The sequence below is a fragment of the Molossus molossus genome, unplaced genomic scaffold, assembly GCF_014108415.1.
Source record: "Molossus molossus isolate mMolMol1 unplaced genomic scaffold, mMolMol1.p scaffold_m16_p_16, whole genome shotgun sequence".
Taxonomy (NCBI): Eukaryota; Metazoa; Chordata; class Mammalia; order Chiroptera; family Molossidae; genus Molossus; species Molossus molossus.
This window is the reverse complement of record NW_023425351.1, coordinates 54664763-54684450: the sequence shown is the minus strand read 5'-3', so window position 1 is coordinate 54684450 and position 19688 is coordinate 54664763. Positions and strand designations below refer to the sequence as shown.

General features: G+C 36.1%; 1 protein-coding gene across 3 annotated transcripts in view; it reads left to right on the top strand.

The window, feature by feature from the left end:
• CSMD3 (CUB and Sushi multiple domains 3) overlaps positions 1 to 19688 on the top strand; it is a 1073312-nt gene that overhangs the window by 332038 nt on the left and 721586 nt on the right. For all 3 annotated transcript variants that reach the window (XM_036263876.1, XM_036263875.1, XM_036263874.1), the window contains exon 6: positions 13353 to 13465. In XM_036263876.1, coding sequence (XP_036119769.1) covers positions 13353 to 13465 — 113 coding nt within the window. The remainder of the gene's footprint in view (positions 1 to 13352; positions 13466 to 19688) is intronic.

Genomic DNA, 19688 nt, shown 5'->3' with positions numbered 1-19688 from the left:
TTGTCCTCCAAACCCCCTTCTGTAATTATGACAATGAAGAATATTCACATTTGCCGTCAAAATATCCAAACCTTATTAATAGGAAACAGGAGTAAATTTTGACAATTTACCAGAAACAGATCTCCAAATTTATTATGAGAAACGTGAAAGTAAGCATTCAGAATGAAGTCCTTTAAAAAATCCCTTCTTTCCGCGCTTTGTTATTGACACATCATCTTGTCACATTTGCTCTTTTCCTTTATTGGAAAAGTGCTGACTTTTCCCTGAAGGTTAGGTGTTGACATTTAATGCAATTCAGCATGCATTTACTGAGCACCTGTTATATACTTGTGCTATAAACACTATGAAGAATTTCAAATGAATCCCTGACCTTCAGGAAATTATAATATAGTTCAGTGTCCAAAGTGGTTGATAGTTTCTTCTCACAAATGCAGCATTTTGTTGTTGTTGTTGAAGTTAATGCTTGAGACATTGCAGTTCTTTAAATATAGATTTACATTGCATGCTATGTATATGGTTGGTAGCCAGTAAACATCTGAAAAATTATATGTATAAAACTTTTGTGTGCATAAAGTTGAGTAACTGAAGGTTAAAAGATGTTTAACATTTGCAAATATAGATTTTCAGAAAAAAAATAATTAACTTTTCAACATGAAAAAAATAATATGTTCTTTCTATAAGAAAGCTTTACTTTTGACCTAGGGAGAGATTTGAAATGCATATATACTTGGAACAGCTACCCAAGGTATTAATTTCGGAGACATCACCAAGTTAGTTTACAAAATTACCTCCTTTGAAAAGTAGACATAGAATGGGCAGTAGTTCATTCATCCCAACGATATGCTTCACTCACTGCAAGCAGCAGATGCAAGGAAGTGTCCCTTAGAGTAGCCCTCCAGCCTAGTGTAACCAACATGAGCAACGGCGTATTTCTCAATGCAAGTCAGAAACACAGCATTTACTTAGCAACGCATCAGCTTCAAAAGAATGGTCACATTTTGAGTACATTGTAGGAAAATTGTTACTTTTCACATTTCATGTTGACTCTTTGTTAAATTGTTGAAATGAAATTGGAAGATGACAATTTGATAATGATCTAAATTTCCAGCTCGCCCCCCCCCCCCCGCCCGACCCCCCTTCTCACTCCCTTTCTTCCACCAAATGTTTCATCGCTGTTGCTAGCTTTGGAAGCTTCACTCTTCTGCAGAATGTTGAATTGTTAAAAATGCGAATGCATAATTCTATTTCAAATTATACAGTTAAAGGAATAGGTGATACGGTTTTCCATATAAAGTAGTTTGATACTTATGAGGTGCTTAGATGGGTTCACATGCCTACTACGTTATACTTAAAGTGACTTCATGCATATGTATTTAAACGAATTGCCCCTTAGACAACCACATTTGGAGAGCAATCATTACCGGGCGCAAGTCATGAATCTAAAAATGCTCTTACAGATTCAAAAAGCTTGAAATAAATAGATGGATATGTACAAATTTATATTTAAACATGTTTCTTTTTCCAGTTTTCAGCATCACTCTGTAAAGCTTGATATGATCTTATTCCGGCTTTGACGTGTATGAGTTTTACATCACTGGAGGAGTCGGCGAATTCTTTCATGACATTTTCTTGTTTGGGACGTGGTAGTCTTTTTGTTTCTGAAACATTGCCTCTGAACTCTGCTGGCAAGCTTATCGGTCAGATCAGCAACCATACATAATTTATGTCTGTAGGTAACTGAACACGCAGTGTAGAATACAAATATGTTTTGACCAATATTTTTGAACACCTTAAATTTAAATAGGTTTAAGAATTTACAGAATAAATCAAGATTTCTATTTAGTGTTTAATCCCATTTCCTCTTATCAATCATGCATAATATATGTTATGTTACATGCAGTCATACTAGCCGGATCTATGCATTATTATTCAGATTTATGACTTCTCAGTGTATAAACTTATGTTACCTCATTTTAGAAATCTTATGGTTTAACTATCTATTTTGAATTATTTTGATTTGTATTAAAATTGAGGTTAATTTCCTTAATGAAGCATCCTTGCTTTTATTTCCTCTAGAGATAACTGATTGTATGTACAGTTAGAAAAATCCTCTCATGAGATTATTATTTGGCCATTGAGAGTTTTTTTTTATCAGATAATAATATGTGCTGTAGTGTTGGCCATTATATAAAAATTCTGTAATGTCAAGCAGTGTGACCCTTTCTGTGTCATTTCCTATCGTATGGGTATGGATATATCATATACTCATATAATCACTGAAAACAGACTCCTAATCACAATTGATGGGGATTTTAAACAGAAGAAATAATCTTTTAAGCTCATTTCTAAAAATGTGCTAACGTCAAATCTTTCTCACCGTTTTACCATTAAAAATATCAATATGAAAATAAATGTAAATGTGCCATGGAATATAGCTTGCCCTTTTATTTCTGAGATCTTCATATGTATTGATCTGTTTTCATTTTGTCTGTGTTTATTTGTTTCTTATTCTTAAAAAAATAATTATTCTTTTTACTTGCATCAAAATTATGTAAAAACCAAGTCTGTACTGAGCAGTAGATGGTTCATTGTTAACATTAGCACAACTGATTTGCATGTTAGAAACCCCCAAGCACTTTGTTGTAGAAGCCAGACGATCAAAGAGGGCAGCTCAGTAGTTAAGGGTGTCTGCGATACAGGCCCCCAAGTATTTGGCTTGCTGCTGTCACGTGCTTCTGGTTATTGTGGAAAGTTTGGACTTGTACAAAAATAAAAATGCACAACTTCTATCAGAGACTTCAAAATCATTAAATAACTCCACAATTTTAATGATCCCAAAGATCATTAAATCAACCTAGCTTAAATACTTACTCTCGTGAGTTTGGTTTGCTTACAGAAAGTAAAAAGTGACAGCCGGCACAGGACAAGGAAGAAGAACGTTGCCAAGTCTGTCCTGGTTTTTATTTTCCTGCTGTCTGTCATCTTTATGTTGTATCGCAAGGGTGATCCAAATGCAATGAGTGCATCTGACATGTAAAATCATTATAAAGAATAAATGAGATTAGGTGTATTAATACATTATACAAAATGTACAGGAATATATAAATGTTGACATTTAATCATCTTGCTTTTTAATCTAGAGTATCCTTTGAGAAAATGTTGCATAATGGTCTAAAACACTGCTTTTTAAAGACTTTATAAACTTTATAAATGTTTCTTCATTGTAAAAACGAAGTATCTATAGAGAAGCCTTATGTGTTCATTTCAATTGCCACTTTTCTGCCAGTAGGAATTGCAGTTACATTAAACTATGTTATGGTGCACGACCCCCCGTTAGGCATTATTTCAGAGTTGCCTTATTTCCCTGGGAAGTCTGTCTTTCCTCTTTGGCACACTGGGTAAACATGGCCATTAAAGAGAGAGAAAGAGAAAGAAATATAAAGCTTTATAAGATGCAGACTTTCTTTCAAAGAAAGTCGTGGTAATGTTCTGAAACAATATTGTGCAATTATCTGTATCAGTTACGGTCTCTGTCCCATTTAGCCATGCCTGCTGAGGTACATGTGACACACACCCAGACCTCTGCTGATTATTGATGGAGTGGAATGCACACCGCTAAGCAATAATTAGTAATAATTTGTTCCACTGTTCTGTAACAGTCTTGAGTCTTTAAGCACTTATGAGTCATAAATTATCTAACACATTTCATGATTTTTGAAATAATTGCAAGTTATTTTAAATTTTTAGAAAACGCACCATGGTAATCAACACATGATACTCGGATTTTATTTCCTTTTTTTTTATTATTATTATTTTCAATTAAGACAATTGGGTGAAAATACCACTGTGGAATTTAATTATTTAATACTCTAGACTTTTCATTATGGTAAGTTAAAAATAGAAAAAACAAACAAACAAACAAACAAATAAAAAAAACCCTCTGTTCAGGGATTTATTTTTTTTACAAGATTTGGCAAAGATTTTAATGACCATCTAATCTACATGGTTGATTTTGATGTGTGTAACCAATTGGCATGTTTGCTCTTGAATTCCATGACCACAACCAAATACAAATTAGGATTAGTTTATTTTGCAATATTTATTAATCACATTCTCTATACCAGAGCTGTTTACATTTTGAGAATAGACTAATGAATAAAATAAATAATTCTTGCCTCATGAAGCTTACATTTTAGGGGAAAGGGAGCTAGACAATACCTATTAAGTAAATAAGTAATTAAATATATATTCAGTTTATATTTATTTAGAAGGTGATAAATGCTAATAGGGAAACAATATAACCGGGTAAAGGGTGTCAGACCTGCATGTTTGGGGTGGGGTGTGCAACTATTTAAAACATAATAGTCAAGGACAGTCCACATGACATAATCATGTCTAAGCAAAGAAGAGGATGCAGCTGGGTGAACAGTGGAAATAATTTGGTGGAAATGCTTTGGAGAGTAACGGAGCTACCAGTTCAAGTCCTCTGAAAACCCATTCTCCCTTAAAACTACTTCGAGAAAAGATTTGTTTGTTTGGTTATATAACATTGAAAGTTAAGTTCATCCAGTCATTTGAAGGCAAGCAAAAGCAAGAGTAATCTATAATTTGTAAATTTTCCAGATATTTTGGTATAAAATAAATGTAATGCCATGGAAAAAAGAAAAAAAAAAAAACTTGTCTTATAATCTTTTCAAGTCTTACAAGAATAACTTAATACGTTGTCTCTTTGGGCTTTTTCATCTAAAACTGCTTTTCTAACGTAAAGCAATATGATGTGGCCAGTGTTTGCTGTTGGTCATTTGAAATTAAGTTGAATTGTAGAGGAACATGGAAATGGTTATATATTTTTACATTAGCAGAGGTATGTGTTCTCTGAACCACAATCCCAGTTTGTAATGTCCAGTTCAGTTCAGATACTAGGGGAAATCTTCATTCTACATTGTATAAATAATTCAAATAGGTAGGTATATGACTGCCTTACTTAGTAGTTGAATTTGCTTTATAGTTTCTGTTTTAACGAGAGCAACGTGATCAATGATTTTAATTTTGAAATTATAGTTTAGCATAGAATTAGACTTCAGTGGCATATATTGTATTGCCTGTATGTATTTAAAGGCATCCATTTAGAAGAAGAGTTAAACTTACTCCAGTGGTCCAAAGGTTAAGTTAGGACAAAAGGATAGAAAAGAATGTGAAACATCATGGTTGAAGTTAGTGAAATTCTTTAAAAGTGTGCACCCATGTCAAACAGGATTGAGTAACCGATACTTGGAGTGTGAGTTTGGATAACGGCCTCAGGATGTTGCCGCAGACATTCAGACAAGCATCCGAAGGTGGCAAATCTGTCTTAAGCATTTGTTTGTTTTGTTTTCAGATTTTTTATTTAGCAAAGATTTAGTAAATGCTAACACTCTAACTTTGTACTAGACTTTCCCTCTGCCTCTAGAGAATAATAAGACATGGACAATACTTATGTGGTTTTGAGATAATTGCTTATTACAGAGGTGGTACAAATGTTGTGTGATCAAGAAGGAAGTTCGGTGTCACTGAGAAATGACATCTGTGCTGAATCTTTAAGGAAAAGTAGCAATTTGCCAAGCTGTTTGGGCAGCATTTCAGAAAGAAAAGTAAGCAGCATAAACCAAGATACAGAAAAATAAAATGAATAAAATGCAAGGGCTGTTTGGAGAGAAACCAGAGACAGGAATGAGTTAAAAGAATGATAAACGGTGCAAATCAATTTTTTTATTTTTTTTACTTTGGTAACATGTGAAACACATTTGTGTTAATGTGTGCACCGTTTTATACCAGTTCCAAAGCAGTGTGTTAACTCCAACATTTTTTTTGTTAATTAAGAAAGCAACTAAGCCCAGCAGGTGTGGCTCAGTGGTTGAGTGTTGACACATGGACCAGGAGGTTGCTGGTTGGATTCCTGATCAGGGCACGTGCCTGATTTTTGGGATTAATCCCAGTAGGGGGCATGCAGGAGGCAGCCAATGGATGTTTCTCTCTCTCCCTCCCCCTTCCCCTCTCTCTAAAAATCAGTAAATACATATTGAGAAAGAAAAGAAAGCATCTAAGAATTCTCTAAATTTTATATGAATGAAATTATTTTAAAACTTTGGCATTTTAATTATTAGTAGTAAAAAATTACAACATATTATGAAATTATAACTGCACCTCATCTCTCAGTAGTTGGGTCATTCTACCATGTCTCTCAATAGTAATAGTGTCAAAATAGAAAAACAACAACAACAATCATTCATGAATTTATTCAGTGGAACTTACTGAGTATCTACTACATATTAGGCACTTTTCTAGACACTAAAGACAAAAATATTCCTTTAAAGGAAGGTTAAATTCCTACTGAAATTTGAAATTTAAGAAAAAAGGAAAGTAAACTTTGCTGTTCCATGTTTCTTATTCCCATTATGATTTTCTGCTCTGTTTGAGTCTTATAAAACTTTTGAGTATTCTCCAAAAACGGAGTATATAAATATTTCAAAATATTAGTCTCAGATATTACCATTTCTTTATCTTTCTTTTCCTATTAGAGATTTTTATTAGTAGTATTCCTTTTATCTTACATTTTTAGTGTCTATAGTACACACCAAACAATGTTTATTGATTTGAATAACCATTGACCTCGAGGAAAGGAATTTAGAGTAAGTGAATTTGTGTAAATAAAATATTTTAATTTTACTTTTAACTCTTTAAAATTTTGGTTTTTAAAAATCCCAGGATGCATGACTTATATGCTGGTTTCTTCCTTGCTATTTCTCATCTCTATGGTTGTACAATCATATTTGCCTAATTTTATATCATGGCTTTGTCCTCAAGTAGGTTTTTAATTTTAATCCAAATTTAAGTCTAGGATGGTTATTTCCCTTGCTGCTGCTTCTAAATTATTGTAGGTGGAATTGCAAATCTAACATGATTATATTTGATCATGCTCTTGTTTTGTTTTGTTTTTTTGTGGTTCAGATCTCCATCATAGCCCTGTTCTTGCTTTAGCTACAGCTTTGTAATGTAGGTTATGAAGAATAAATTTAATAATGAAACATTTTTTAGAATAATTCTGTTCAGCAAAGTCCTAAATAGTGAGAGAGAGAAAGAGACAGAAAGAGCGAGAGGGAGAGAGAATAATTTTCCAGCCCACACTTTCTTATACAGTGTAATAAATGTTATCACCAAACACCAAATGAGAGTGAAGGTTTTGTGGGAGCTTTGAAGGTAAGCGGTTAACACAGAGTGGAGAATTTCTGGAAATAGTTTTCTGTTATGATGATGCTTAAACTAAGTCTTTAAAAGCTAGCCATTTTAAAGCAGAGGAGAGATACAGAAACCAAGAAGAGGAAAAATCACGTTCAAAGGCTTAGCTATGGTACATAACGTCTTCACAGAAGTGCAAGGCATTTATTATAGCAAGAACACGGTGAGAAGGGGACGGATCTGAGGAACTGCGGTTTAAGAGTTGTCCGATCTTGTAGAACACCGGATGTCTTTGTTTAAGGGTGACTAATTCTCTCTGTGTTTGAGTACCACTCTTTAAGCAAGAGATGGATGTGAAAATTTAGTGTTCTTTTTAATTGTTGACATTGTTACAGATGTTCTCCCTTCCCACACTTTACCTCCTCCATCCAGCCCCTGCTGACACAAGCCTTTGCCACATTGCGGTCGGTGTCCAGGGCTGTGCATATGTGCATGTATGTTCTTTGGTTCTGGCCACCCCTCGGCTGCAGCCCCAGCCTCAGCTCCGGGCCTGGTCCCAACCCCAGCTCCAGTGCTCGCTCAGGTCCCAGCACTGGGTCCAGCCCCAGCTCTAGCGCCATCCTCCTCCCGGGCCCAGTGGCGGCAGCAGCTGTGACCTCGGCCCTGGGCAAGACCCTGGCCTCAGTGCCAGCCCCAGCGTGCAGCCCCCGTGAGTCGCTCGCTGGTCCTGCTGCACCAGGCCCTTCCCCCTGGGCTGTGTGGCCTGGTGACACCTGACCCTTTTGGCCTCCACGTGGACAGCTGGGATAGGTGATCAGGGTGCTGCCCAGGTTTCCGGGGCTCTGCTGGAAACTGCTGCCCAGCACTCAGGGGCAGTCACCGATTCCTTTTCGGGGCCGCACGTGAGTCCGAAGATGAGGTGGCTGAGAATATGTATGAGCTGTACACGAAGTCTCTCCCAGGGAGCTCATCCTGGGCGGGCAGCTACAGGCCATGGCATCACGCAGCGCTCATTCTATGCTTGCCCACGAGAACTGCAGCTGGGAGCCCCAGCCCTGTCCACCTCGCTGGGATACCTGTAGCCTCCGGAATGGTCCCATGAGCACCGAGGCTTATGTCAGCCCTCTAAGGGGCATCCCTGGGAGGACCATGGGGCGATGTTCACACCTCTGACAGTGAAATATGCATGTGACGGCACTGAATGCATCGAAGTTGACTTGATCATGAAGACCTGTTTTAGCCCCAAGCAGGTGATTGGACTCGCACGTGACTTGCAGCCAGCAGCAGGGTGGCCGGCTGGCATCCGGGATGCCCTAGGCGGACGTGTGTAGTCTGGAGAGGTCTCAGCTGAAAATGCTGTGAGCTGCTTCTTGATGAGTCTGCTTCACCAGGTACCCAAGGTAGTCCCCGAAGACTCTGAGACCACGCTCCACAGCAACAGAGCCACCTGCTGATGGTGACCCCCTGGCCACTCTCGCGCGGTCCCAGATTGGCCTCAGTGAGACACTTGGGAACCTGGGAACGGGCTGGAGCGGCTTCTTGATCTCTGGCCCCAGCTCTGGGCTCAGAATGGAGTGAGGTGGACCCGGCTTCCTGTGGTTCGGGTCACACCGAGTGAGTGGACTGCTGCGACTCTACAGGACACAGCTTATCTTTTGTAAATGGAAAAAAAAGAATTGAGAATAGAGTGTTTTCAAATGTACACTGACAACTGGCAGCTGTATGAGGAAATTATTCCATCTATATCTCACCTCCCACTTGGCACTAAATTATATCACAAATGGATTAAATATTTAAGTGCATAAAATGGAAGCAGCAATATGTTGTAGTAGGTAAACAAGAAGATTCCTTTATTTGCTGAATAAAAATGAATTTCTAAGCATGACTGCAATTTAGAATATCACAATAATACAGATTTTTTTTTCCAGAAAAAAATGACATTAAAGACATACAATACATTGGGGGGAAATAAAACATAGATTCAGTATTATTAATATAAGATACTTTATACCACTTGATAGAAATAATATGCTTTAGAGTTAGACTGCATGGGTTTAAACTCTACTACTAACTCTTTAAGTTGGCAATAGATGGTGGTCAAAAACCTCCCCAAGGCTAGTGGTCCTTACCTGTTTTTCACAAGTCCTCGTCGACACCGGAAGTCTACGTGGCAACGCCACCTGGGTCAGTAGCAAGGATGGGTTAGGTGAGGAGGAATTCCGGAATCCCGCGGTAGGAGCAGCACAGGACATGCCAAGGCAACAGTGGCTGAGAGCTGAGAGCAGAATTCTAACATCTCTCCTCCTATTTTTATTCTCCTACCTTTAAATCTGGCTGCCACAGTCCTACTATATAGAGGGATTTAAGGTGGAATCCACATATTCTTTTGTTGGAGAAAACTTTCTCAAAGTTCTCCTAACATCTTTCTCTTTAAGGTGTGTCTGGGGTTGACCTTAGGGGTGGGAAGGGGGGCTGAGCATCGTGAGTTCTTGGTCTTCTCCATGATATTAATACCTGTTCTCTTGGTGACTGTATCTGGAAACATGGCTTTAATAACCGTACTTATGTACTAGTGACTCCTACTTAACTCTGAATGGGATAGCTCTGCTGAAACCTCTCATACGCATCGCAAGCTTCACGTGTCCAAAACTGGGCTCCCACTCTTTCCTCCCAGATCTCCGCTTCTGACAGCCTTCTCCATCTCTTCATCTGCTTAGACAACATTTTGAAGACCTTTTTAACTCTTTTCTTTCTTACAAACTCCTTTGACTTTCACAAAATTAAATTAGGGAACAACCTTTCATCTGCCTCCACTACCATCAGCTTTATCCCCAGACTACACCAGCAACTAGCACCTGGTTAGCCTCCACCTGTGGCAACCCTGTTCTGCTAAACACAACCGCTCAGTCCATATAAAATGCAACACAGACCTGACCTTCCTCTACTAAAAACATTCCAATAGCTTCCGTACAAGGGTCTACACAACTTGGCCGACTGCTAGCCCTCCAGTGGCATCTCGAACCATTGCCCTTGGTAATCACTCCACTCTGGCCGTAGTATAAATGCCACATGTCAGATACTTGCGTGGCTCATGCCTTCACTTCCTTCAGAATTCAGCTAAAGGGGCTGAATTATTAGAGTTTGTTTTCTGATCGATCTAACCATATCACCCTCTATCTTGCTCACACTACTTAGTTTTGCTAACAGCCTATCATGATACATACATATACACACATACATACATACATATATACAATCACACACACACACACACACATATATATATATACACACATATATATATGTTTATTCATATGTTTATTTTCTTCCTCCTCCCACCAGAATATAAGTTCCTTGAGGGTCATATCTTTGTTGTTTCCATAACTATCCTCACTAGCTTAGAGGGTGTCTGATACATATAATGTGCTCAATTAGTATATATATGAGAAAATGTTAAATGAAAAAAATCATTAGAAAATAAATGAACAGGGAGGTACTAAAATACTTTGACAGATTTCATTTCAGAGTATGGGTTAATGTCTTGTTTACCGATTTGAATTTTGTTGCCAACTATCTGGCCAGTTTCCTCTTTCACTTTCAATTCGCCCCCTACTATTCCAGTTGACACACACGGATGAATGCGCTTTTCTTCTTTCTGTTTATGCCAAAGATAAAACCCAAATAAAGTATGTGGAGGCCATGAAAAATATGGTTAGTATGATCAGTATACTCCAGGGGACAATTTTATAATTGATGCTTTATCTAGATAAATGCTTGACTGTGTACTTGTGCAATGAGGTATATAAATCAGATGTGGTTTTGTTGTTGTTGTTGTTGTTGTTTTGGTAAACATGTCTCACGCATTTACTCATAAGCTAATTGTGTATCATAATTTATCTTCTAAAACTAAAGTAAACAACCCATTAATTGAAATTCTTATTGAACATTGTTATTTTGAAATTTGGTTTTACCACATAAAATTATGAATACAAATATTTATAAGAACCTAAATATAAATGCCTTTACTCAAATTTATAAACAGATATGTTTACACATTTAGCTTAAATTAATAGAAGGAGGAATTAGGCACAATATGCTTACATTTGTTTTGCTATGGTGTTTATTTGGTGAACATTTCTTAATCAAAGATATTCATAGAAATATACCATGAAATATTTTGACATTAATTCAGTGAGCATTTCTAGTTGAAATGATTTCATAGAACCAAGTACCATGAAAATCAGTTTTAAAACACTTTGTCCCAGATCCACATTCAACTGCCCCACTCTGCCTTGTTCCCGGTAGAATTCCCTGTCCTCTGGCTTCCTTTTTAAAATTAAAGTTCTTGGGGTAACATTGAGTAATAAAATTACATAGGTTTCAAGTGTATAGTTCTATATAAATCATCTGTAGAGTGCATTGTATATTTGCCACTCAAAGTCAAATGAGTTGCTTCTCATTTGTTGGAGCTTCTAAGGACCTCTCTTCAAACTCTGTACAAACAGTGTGTTACAACTATCCACCCATTTTAGTCTCATTCCATTTAGAGATGTGTACAGCCTGTCAAAAACAATTTAAATTTTTCTGAGTAGATATTTAGGCGTATCAAATCAGGGAATTGAAGAGAACCACTGTAAATCAAAATCTGGCATGAAATATGCTACTTAATGAAAATAAAATTATATCAAGTCAATTTTTTCTTTTCTTTTCTTTCTTTCTTTCTTTTTTTTTTTACTAAATTGCTATTTGAACTGAACTAACCGACAAGCAAACAAACGTAAACATAATCTGGATATTTTTGAAAGCAATTAAGTGAAATTTAAAACTTGAGTCTTATACAGGTGAATTACATATATTTACTAAATTCAGATATAAAAAACCAGCCAGCAGGACCAATAAACAGAAACACCACTATTAAGAGAGAAAATAGGGCAGTGATAGAGAAAAGTTAAATTTGCATTTCGAAGCAGGAAGAGAAATGAGAAATGTATGTAATAAAACCCAGCTTGTTCATGTTAGAATGCAAGAAAATTAGATCCATGGTACTATTTCCAGGTCCATTCTTAATACTCATGGGCACAATGATACAATACAGGCGAATTTATATTTCCATGACTTAGCTAGTGGTTATTCACTGTAAGTGTTGGTTAGCTCCCAAACGTCATGGAAAGGCGGGCTCATTTGGGGACATTAGGGAGGAGGGTGATGGGTAAAGGGTCCTCATTGTCACCATCTCTACACCTCACCACTGATTATATGTACCCTGACAGATATTCCAGTGTCCCTCGACTGGTCCTCTAGAATGACTGGGAGAAGAGTTATAATCAACACACACACACACACACACACACACACACACACACACGCTGTCTATGTAGATATATCATATGCTAGTTATTAAAAAACCTTAGTCTAAAGTTCTCCTTAACTATCTAGGCCCTAGTTTGAAGATTTTGAAGATTCATTTGAAGATTTTACCTTAGTTGCTCGCTTTAAGGAGATTATGAAATGGTTCCTTATGACTAGCAATGTAGGGACTAAATATATACCCAAAGTACAATGTCTTCTGTCTATCAGTTGGAGCAGACCTCCAGTGCATTACAGAAATATATTTTATAAAGAAAGTTAATCATATAAATTTATAGTATTGTGATATTACACTAAAATAGTTTTGTCCTATAAAATGAAATTGTAAAATCTTCTATCAAAGTTGAAATACTAAAAATATATTGGTGAAAAAAGTAGACCCATTGCTTGGAAGTCGTCTTTCTGCTTTGTAACTGTGCTGTATTAATACATAGGGAACACAATGACCAGCACCATTAGTTCAGCTTCCATTATGTTTTTTATTATCTATGCAATACATTGGGGTGAATCAAAAATCATATCCAGCTTACTGTTGATTTTATAAATATATGCAACCTAATTGGAACATAACATGTTTAGAATTTTATTATTCTTTAATTGACTTTTCTATACATAAAACAACTATTTCCTTTGTGATTAAAAAGTTAATACAAAGTCATGAATCTTGTATACACATATATAAGTTTGTGGCGGGGGGGGGCAATTCAGTAAAAATGCTTACTGCTGAAAGGCTTTTAAAAGTTTTGTTGTTGTTGTCTTCCATAATTCAGGTTATCTGGGATGAATATACCACCACCAATTATCAGCAACAAAAACTGGCTCAGACTGCATTTTGTTACAGACAGCAATCACAGATACCGTGGATTTAGTGCTCCATATCAAGGTATATTTAATGAATACTTCTGCCTCTTTTGATGTGTAAAATGATTTTGGTATACACACTGCATTTTGTGATAGAAGCAACATGTTTTTAGCATTAATAAATGGTAATTTGAATAAGCAATAATAGACATTCTCTTGCTACGGCAATAATGTGATCATAACTAAATTACAGTATAAAAGTTAGCTGATTTTTATACCACAATGTTCAGGATAAAGAATGTTATGACCTCTGAAAGGGAATATGTGACAGATGTTATGTTTTACTTTCATAAAGTGCTCCAGGAGTTGGACATGCTACCTTGAGCATCACAGAACACTGCAGAAAACCTGCAGTTGTAAATAGTCTCTTCATCAGTTGGAATTCATTTTCATATACAGTGTGTCCACTACTAGTTTAATTAACCTTTTTGGTGGGTTTATTCTCTACCATTTCTATGAATAGGCATCATTGTAAATAAGTGGTATATAATATTTGATGCATTAACTTGAAAACACTCTGTTTAGAACAAGATTATGAAGATGGAGTACTAATGAAACTGTAGCTTCTACAGTGTTTAGTACTATTAGTACCATTACATGGGTTTAGTGTACTTTATCCTCAGACTATTATGTAAATAATTCATTTCATTCTCAGTAGTGTATCAGCTATTGTTCAGGGAATAGTGAGCATTGCCACAGTTACATTTTTCCATTTATCTGTTTGTTTTCTTTTAATGATTTCCTTTTTAGTAGTTTCAAGCTTAAGTGCTTTGAAAATTTAATATGGTGACTTTAGCCACCCTCTAGTTAATACCTGAAATGGTATTAGACCACATACTGATTTCTGGAATACCAATTTCAACAATCAATTTATAGTTTGAGGACCAGTATCTCTAGCATTCTATCAATAAGGTTTCTCGCACTAATAGCAACAGATTAATTATTGTATTTTGACACTTACAATAATGTACTTGGTATCACTGTAATAAAACTACTAAGAAAGTAACTTGAAAGTAAAGGTTTTAGATAAAGTCCACTCTAGAAAAATCCATTTCTAATGTAGTTAATTCAAATAGAAATATGAATGCAACTGTACTCTTAAAACTATGCATTTTATTAACATAAATCTCAGAATATATTATTCATCTTAGAGCACTATATTTTAAGATTAAAAATTAAATAGTCATAGAGATTTTTATCTTGATACATTATTAAAAATAACCATCAAAATCATAGTAACTTGAATCTTACCATTTGAACCCATTGTTACTTTTAAATTTGAACAATATTTTGAGTTTCCAGTTTTAGTTTCTAAAATGCTTGTGCACCTCAGAAATCAGAGGACTTTTTTATTGAAAAGAAGCAATTGTTGTAGAGCCTCTTTTTCTGTAGGTTGACGCATTCTCTCAAGGTTCCCAAACACGTGATTTTATGGCTCTGATTCCCGTCTGCCTGGAGTTAAGGCAGATGTCATTGAAGAAATTCAAAAGGCTTACCTTCTTTGACTCATGTGGTCATTGAATGTCTAAGTCAGATGTCTCCTCTTCTTTATCATTATATAAATAAAATAGCACTTACTTAAATTTATATTTAAATACAAAATAAGTGCTATTTTATTTATATTACAATAAAAAAGGAAAAGTAGATCTCTCTTAAAAACAAAATGGTACTTCATTTGCATTATGCAGTGTAGTCTCATGAAACTGGTATCTGTAGATAGGGTTATTTTGCATTGCAAGACAAGAGTGCAAAGCTGCCAGTAGATTTGTGTATTTAATTATTATTCTCAGTATTCTACTTGCTGATCTTAAATTGATTTCAGATGACTTCAGGATTCCGTTTTATTTTCTGGCATTGTCTGTCTGGTTTCATTACTGAAAAATAGCATATCAGTGAGTTCACTGTAGTAAAATAGAAAGGAAGTGTTTTATGGGGTATGAATTATTTCTGTTTCCAGCAGGAAAAAGAGCTTGAAAAAAGGTAATTTTGGATATAATCTATATCTACACAATATAAAAGGAATAAAGTGGCCTAAGAAAATAGAAGCTATAATTTGGTAATAAGATCAAGGAAAATTTTATTACATAAAAATACACCTTTGCATTGTATCCTTTTAAACCTTTCCGATTGACACTTGATTTGTTAATTGCATTATCTCCTAATAATATTTTACCTAGACAACATAAATTCAGCTGGAGAAGTTCTTAAAGTGACAGTAAAATAAATTTGGACTGAAAAACTCTAATAAGCTAACTTAAATAGCTATAAAAATTACAATTCTAACATATTGAAATACGTGCCTGAGCATGAAGTGATGATCATGCTTTTTAGATTGTCCCAGGTTAACATTTAATTTCAATGGTATCTAAATTAAAGCCAATACAAGATAGAAAAGTTGTGAAATGTACTATATGACAGTCACAATAAATCTCCATATAACAATTTCTTATAACTTAAATTTATATCAAATGATTTTTATTGATTTATCAATTCTTTTAAATGTTTTAAATATTTAGTATATTAATAAAGCTTAGGGTTCCAAAGACTGATTATTTTCCTCATAGCATTTCTATTTAACCTGTAGCCTTATAAAATACTGTGAAAATTAACTGTGCACTACTAGGAGTTCCTAAATGCCACTAGCTGTTCTTAGAGTTTGTCCCATAATTGATGGAGTAGGCACATAGACACACCAACATCACCAACACGCTTTCCCGAATAGAGCCTCATTCATTGTGTTAGAAGATAGCTTCTTTATTGGTTTAGACACTATAATATAAATGGGACTGGGTTTCTTTATACTAGAAATCTCTTCATTTACAACTCTATTATCTCTCCTATACTTTTAAAATGTTTCCTCTTTAATTTTTAACAATGCCTAATGAAAATCATTTCAATACCATTTTACTGTATTAGTCTTTGTTTTTTCACTAATGTTCTTACATTCATGTTCCATTCAGCCTCTTTTAATGAGAACTTGAATTGTGCTATTTCACACTTAAATAGTATAACTTTTCTTTTACTGTGCAGTTGGGAACTTATTTTTATTTTTGGTTGAAATCTACATATTATTGTCAAATTGAACTTCATTATAAATCTAAAAATATTTTCTGTTCCATTTTTATGAATATTTGACCATGTTTTCTTAATTTCTAAATTGGAAGGTGACAACTGTCTAATACAGAAGAATTTACTTCTAGATGATGTATGTTAAAAATATTATTTTTATCCATAAGACTTAATTATTTAAGTATGAAATATTATAACATTGTTTATTTTTATTAAGCATCTCACCTTTTTATGTACAGTCACATACACTGTAGCTCTAGATATTTTAAAAAATTGTCTTTAGCATGTAAGTTTAGGAATTGAAGCATTTAATTGATTCCAAATATCTAAATGTATCATTATTTCTATATTATAGATTAAGTCCTCTAAATCCTTATCAATTTTATCACGTTTTGATTTTTTTACATTTGTTCATGTGCTTTTTTAGTTTATGAATGAAATATTTTATGTAGTCTCTCAAAGAAATTATAATTTTGGTATCACCTGTGTAAGAAAACATATTTAATGGACTAAACTTTCAAATTGTATTGAAAATACACTGCCATCAACCTCAGTTATACAGAGTCCCTTGGCATTTTATTTATTACTATTTTTTTTTTTTTTTATCTTCACCCGAGGACACTTTTTGTTCAGATAGAGTAGGAGGGAGAGAGAGAGAGAAACATCGAAGTGAAGGGACACATCGAGTGGCTGCCACCCACACGACCAACCAGGGCCGGGGACAAACTGCAACCGAAGTACGTGCCCTTAGCGGGAACCGAACCCGGGTCTCTCCAGACCGCAGGCCGACGCTCTAACCGCTGAGCCAAACTGGCCAGGGCTATTTATTACTATTATTTTTTAATTAATTAATTTATTTTTGTTACAGATGTTTCCCCTTTTTCCCCCCAGACTTGGCATTTTAGATGCACAGAATTTATGTGAAAATAACTTTGGGGCTTTTACTCCATTTTTAAAAGTTTATTTTTATTGTTGACAGCATTATAGATGTCCCCCATTTTCTTCCCTTCCCCTCCTCCCCCCAGCCCCTGCCCACCCCAGCCCTTCACTGCACTGTTGGCTGTGTCTGTGAGCTATCCACATGTGCATACAAACCCTCTGGTTAAACTCTTCCCGGCCCTCCCCTTCCCTCCGAGACCTGTCCGACCGTTCCATGCATCCATGTCTCTGGACCTATTTTGTTCAGCAGTAGATTCCACATATAAGTGAGACCATGTGATATTTACTCCATTTTTTTTACATTTGGAATTGTTTTGACAATCACATGTGCACAGTTACTGAACAAAGATAAATAAAATTATCAGGGATACACCATAGTGTATTAAGAAAGAGTAGGATTTGGAGTCTGAAGATGAGGGTTAAATTATCAAGTTACTAATTGCTATTTGAGCTGTCCGAGCCTTTGTTTGACCATCAGTTAAGAGTCAATAGTCAGACACGGTTGTTGTGTAAATCAAAAGGTATTAAGGTTTCTTATAGTAAAAGTTGGACATGTAGTGAGTAAATATGCTTCGGTGGAAAGAGGTAATCAACCGTACGGAATGGTGAGAAACACACTTTTCAGCTATGAGGTACAAACCATTTAAAAATTATGATGCATGCTAAGCAAAATAAGCCAGTCAGAGAAAGACAAGTATCACACGATCCCACTTATATGTGGACTCTAATGAACAAAATAAATGGATGCACAAAATAGATCCAGAGACATGGAAGCAGCGAACAGACTGGAGAACCTCAGCGGGAAGGGGATTGGTGGGGAGGGAAGAGATAAACCAAAGAATGTATATGCGTATATGCATAACCAGTGAACAGACACTAGTGTGGTGAAGGCAGGAGGCTCGGGGGTGGGCGGGAGGGGCTCAATGGGGAAAAACAGGGGGGACATTCCTAATACTTTCAATAATAAAGGTAAATTTTTAAAAAGGAAAGCAAGCCCTGGCTGGTTTGGCTCAGTGGTTAGAGTGTTGGCCCGTGGACCAGAGAGTCCTGGGTTCGGTTCCTACTAGGGGCACGTGCCTCGGTTGCAGTTTGTCCTCAGCCCCGATTGGGGTTATGTGGGTGGCTATCAGTTGATGTATCTCTCATGTCGATGTTTCTCTCTCTCTCTCTCTCTCTCTCTCTCTCTTTTCCTCCCTTGCTCCCTCCTGCTCTATCTGAAGATAAGCCCAAAAATGTCCTCCGGTGAGGATGAAAAAAAAAAAAAAGAAAGCAAAGAAAGCAAGGAGAATGGCTTTCTGCCTTATTATATTTCATAAAAAAATAAAGATTATAATGAAACATAAAATTTGAATTCAGGAAACAATTAAAAAGGAAAACCGGGTTTTATATTTCTCTCTATCACACATGAGGAAGCCCATGTTCTATATTCTCTAGGGAGAAAGCACTTTTCCTTCGAACCCAATTTTAAAATAGGATTTCATTTTGGAAGTGAAAATGAGAAGCAGTTTCATCTGTAGAACTGAATATTTAAAATCATACATATAGTCCAAGTATAAAAATAGACCACAACATCAAATCAATCTGTTTAATTATATGTTTTATTTCTAATTTTGTTTAGACATCAGTGTTTCTTGTTGTTCCTTATTATGTCCATTGTTAATAAAAGGCTGGGGGGTGGGGAGAGGGAAGAGATAGATCACAGAATTTCTTTGCATGTGTGCGTAACCAGTGGACGTAGACAGCTATGCTGGGGTGGTGGAATCAGGAGGAGGGTGTCAAGGGGGGAAAAAGGTGAACCATCTGTAACACAAATAAATAAATTAATTAAAATAAATTTATTAATTAATAAATAAAAGGCTGGGGCCCTGGCTGGTGTGGCTCAGTGGTTAGAGTGTCAGCCTGCCCACTGAAAGGTCAAGGGTTCAATGCCAGGTCAAGGGCACCAACTTGGATTGTAAATTCAATCTGTGCCCACGTCAGGGCTTGTGTACCTGTGAGGGAGGCAAGCAATCCACGTGTCTCTCTCACCTGGATGTTTCTCTCCCTCTCTTTTTCTCTCCTTCCTTCTACTCTCTCCAAAAAAAAATGGAAAAAATATCCTCGAGTGAGGATCAACAACAACAACAACAGACTGGGAGGTATACCCCACTATGCTAATTCTAAACCCCTCCTCTGATTTGTCAGCTCTCACTGTTGGTCATGTGTATGATTTCCAGGGTGGACCTGGAGCGACATGA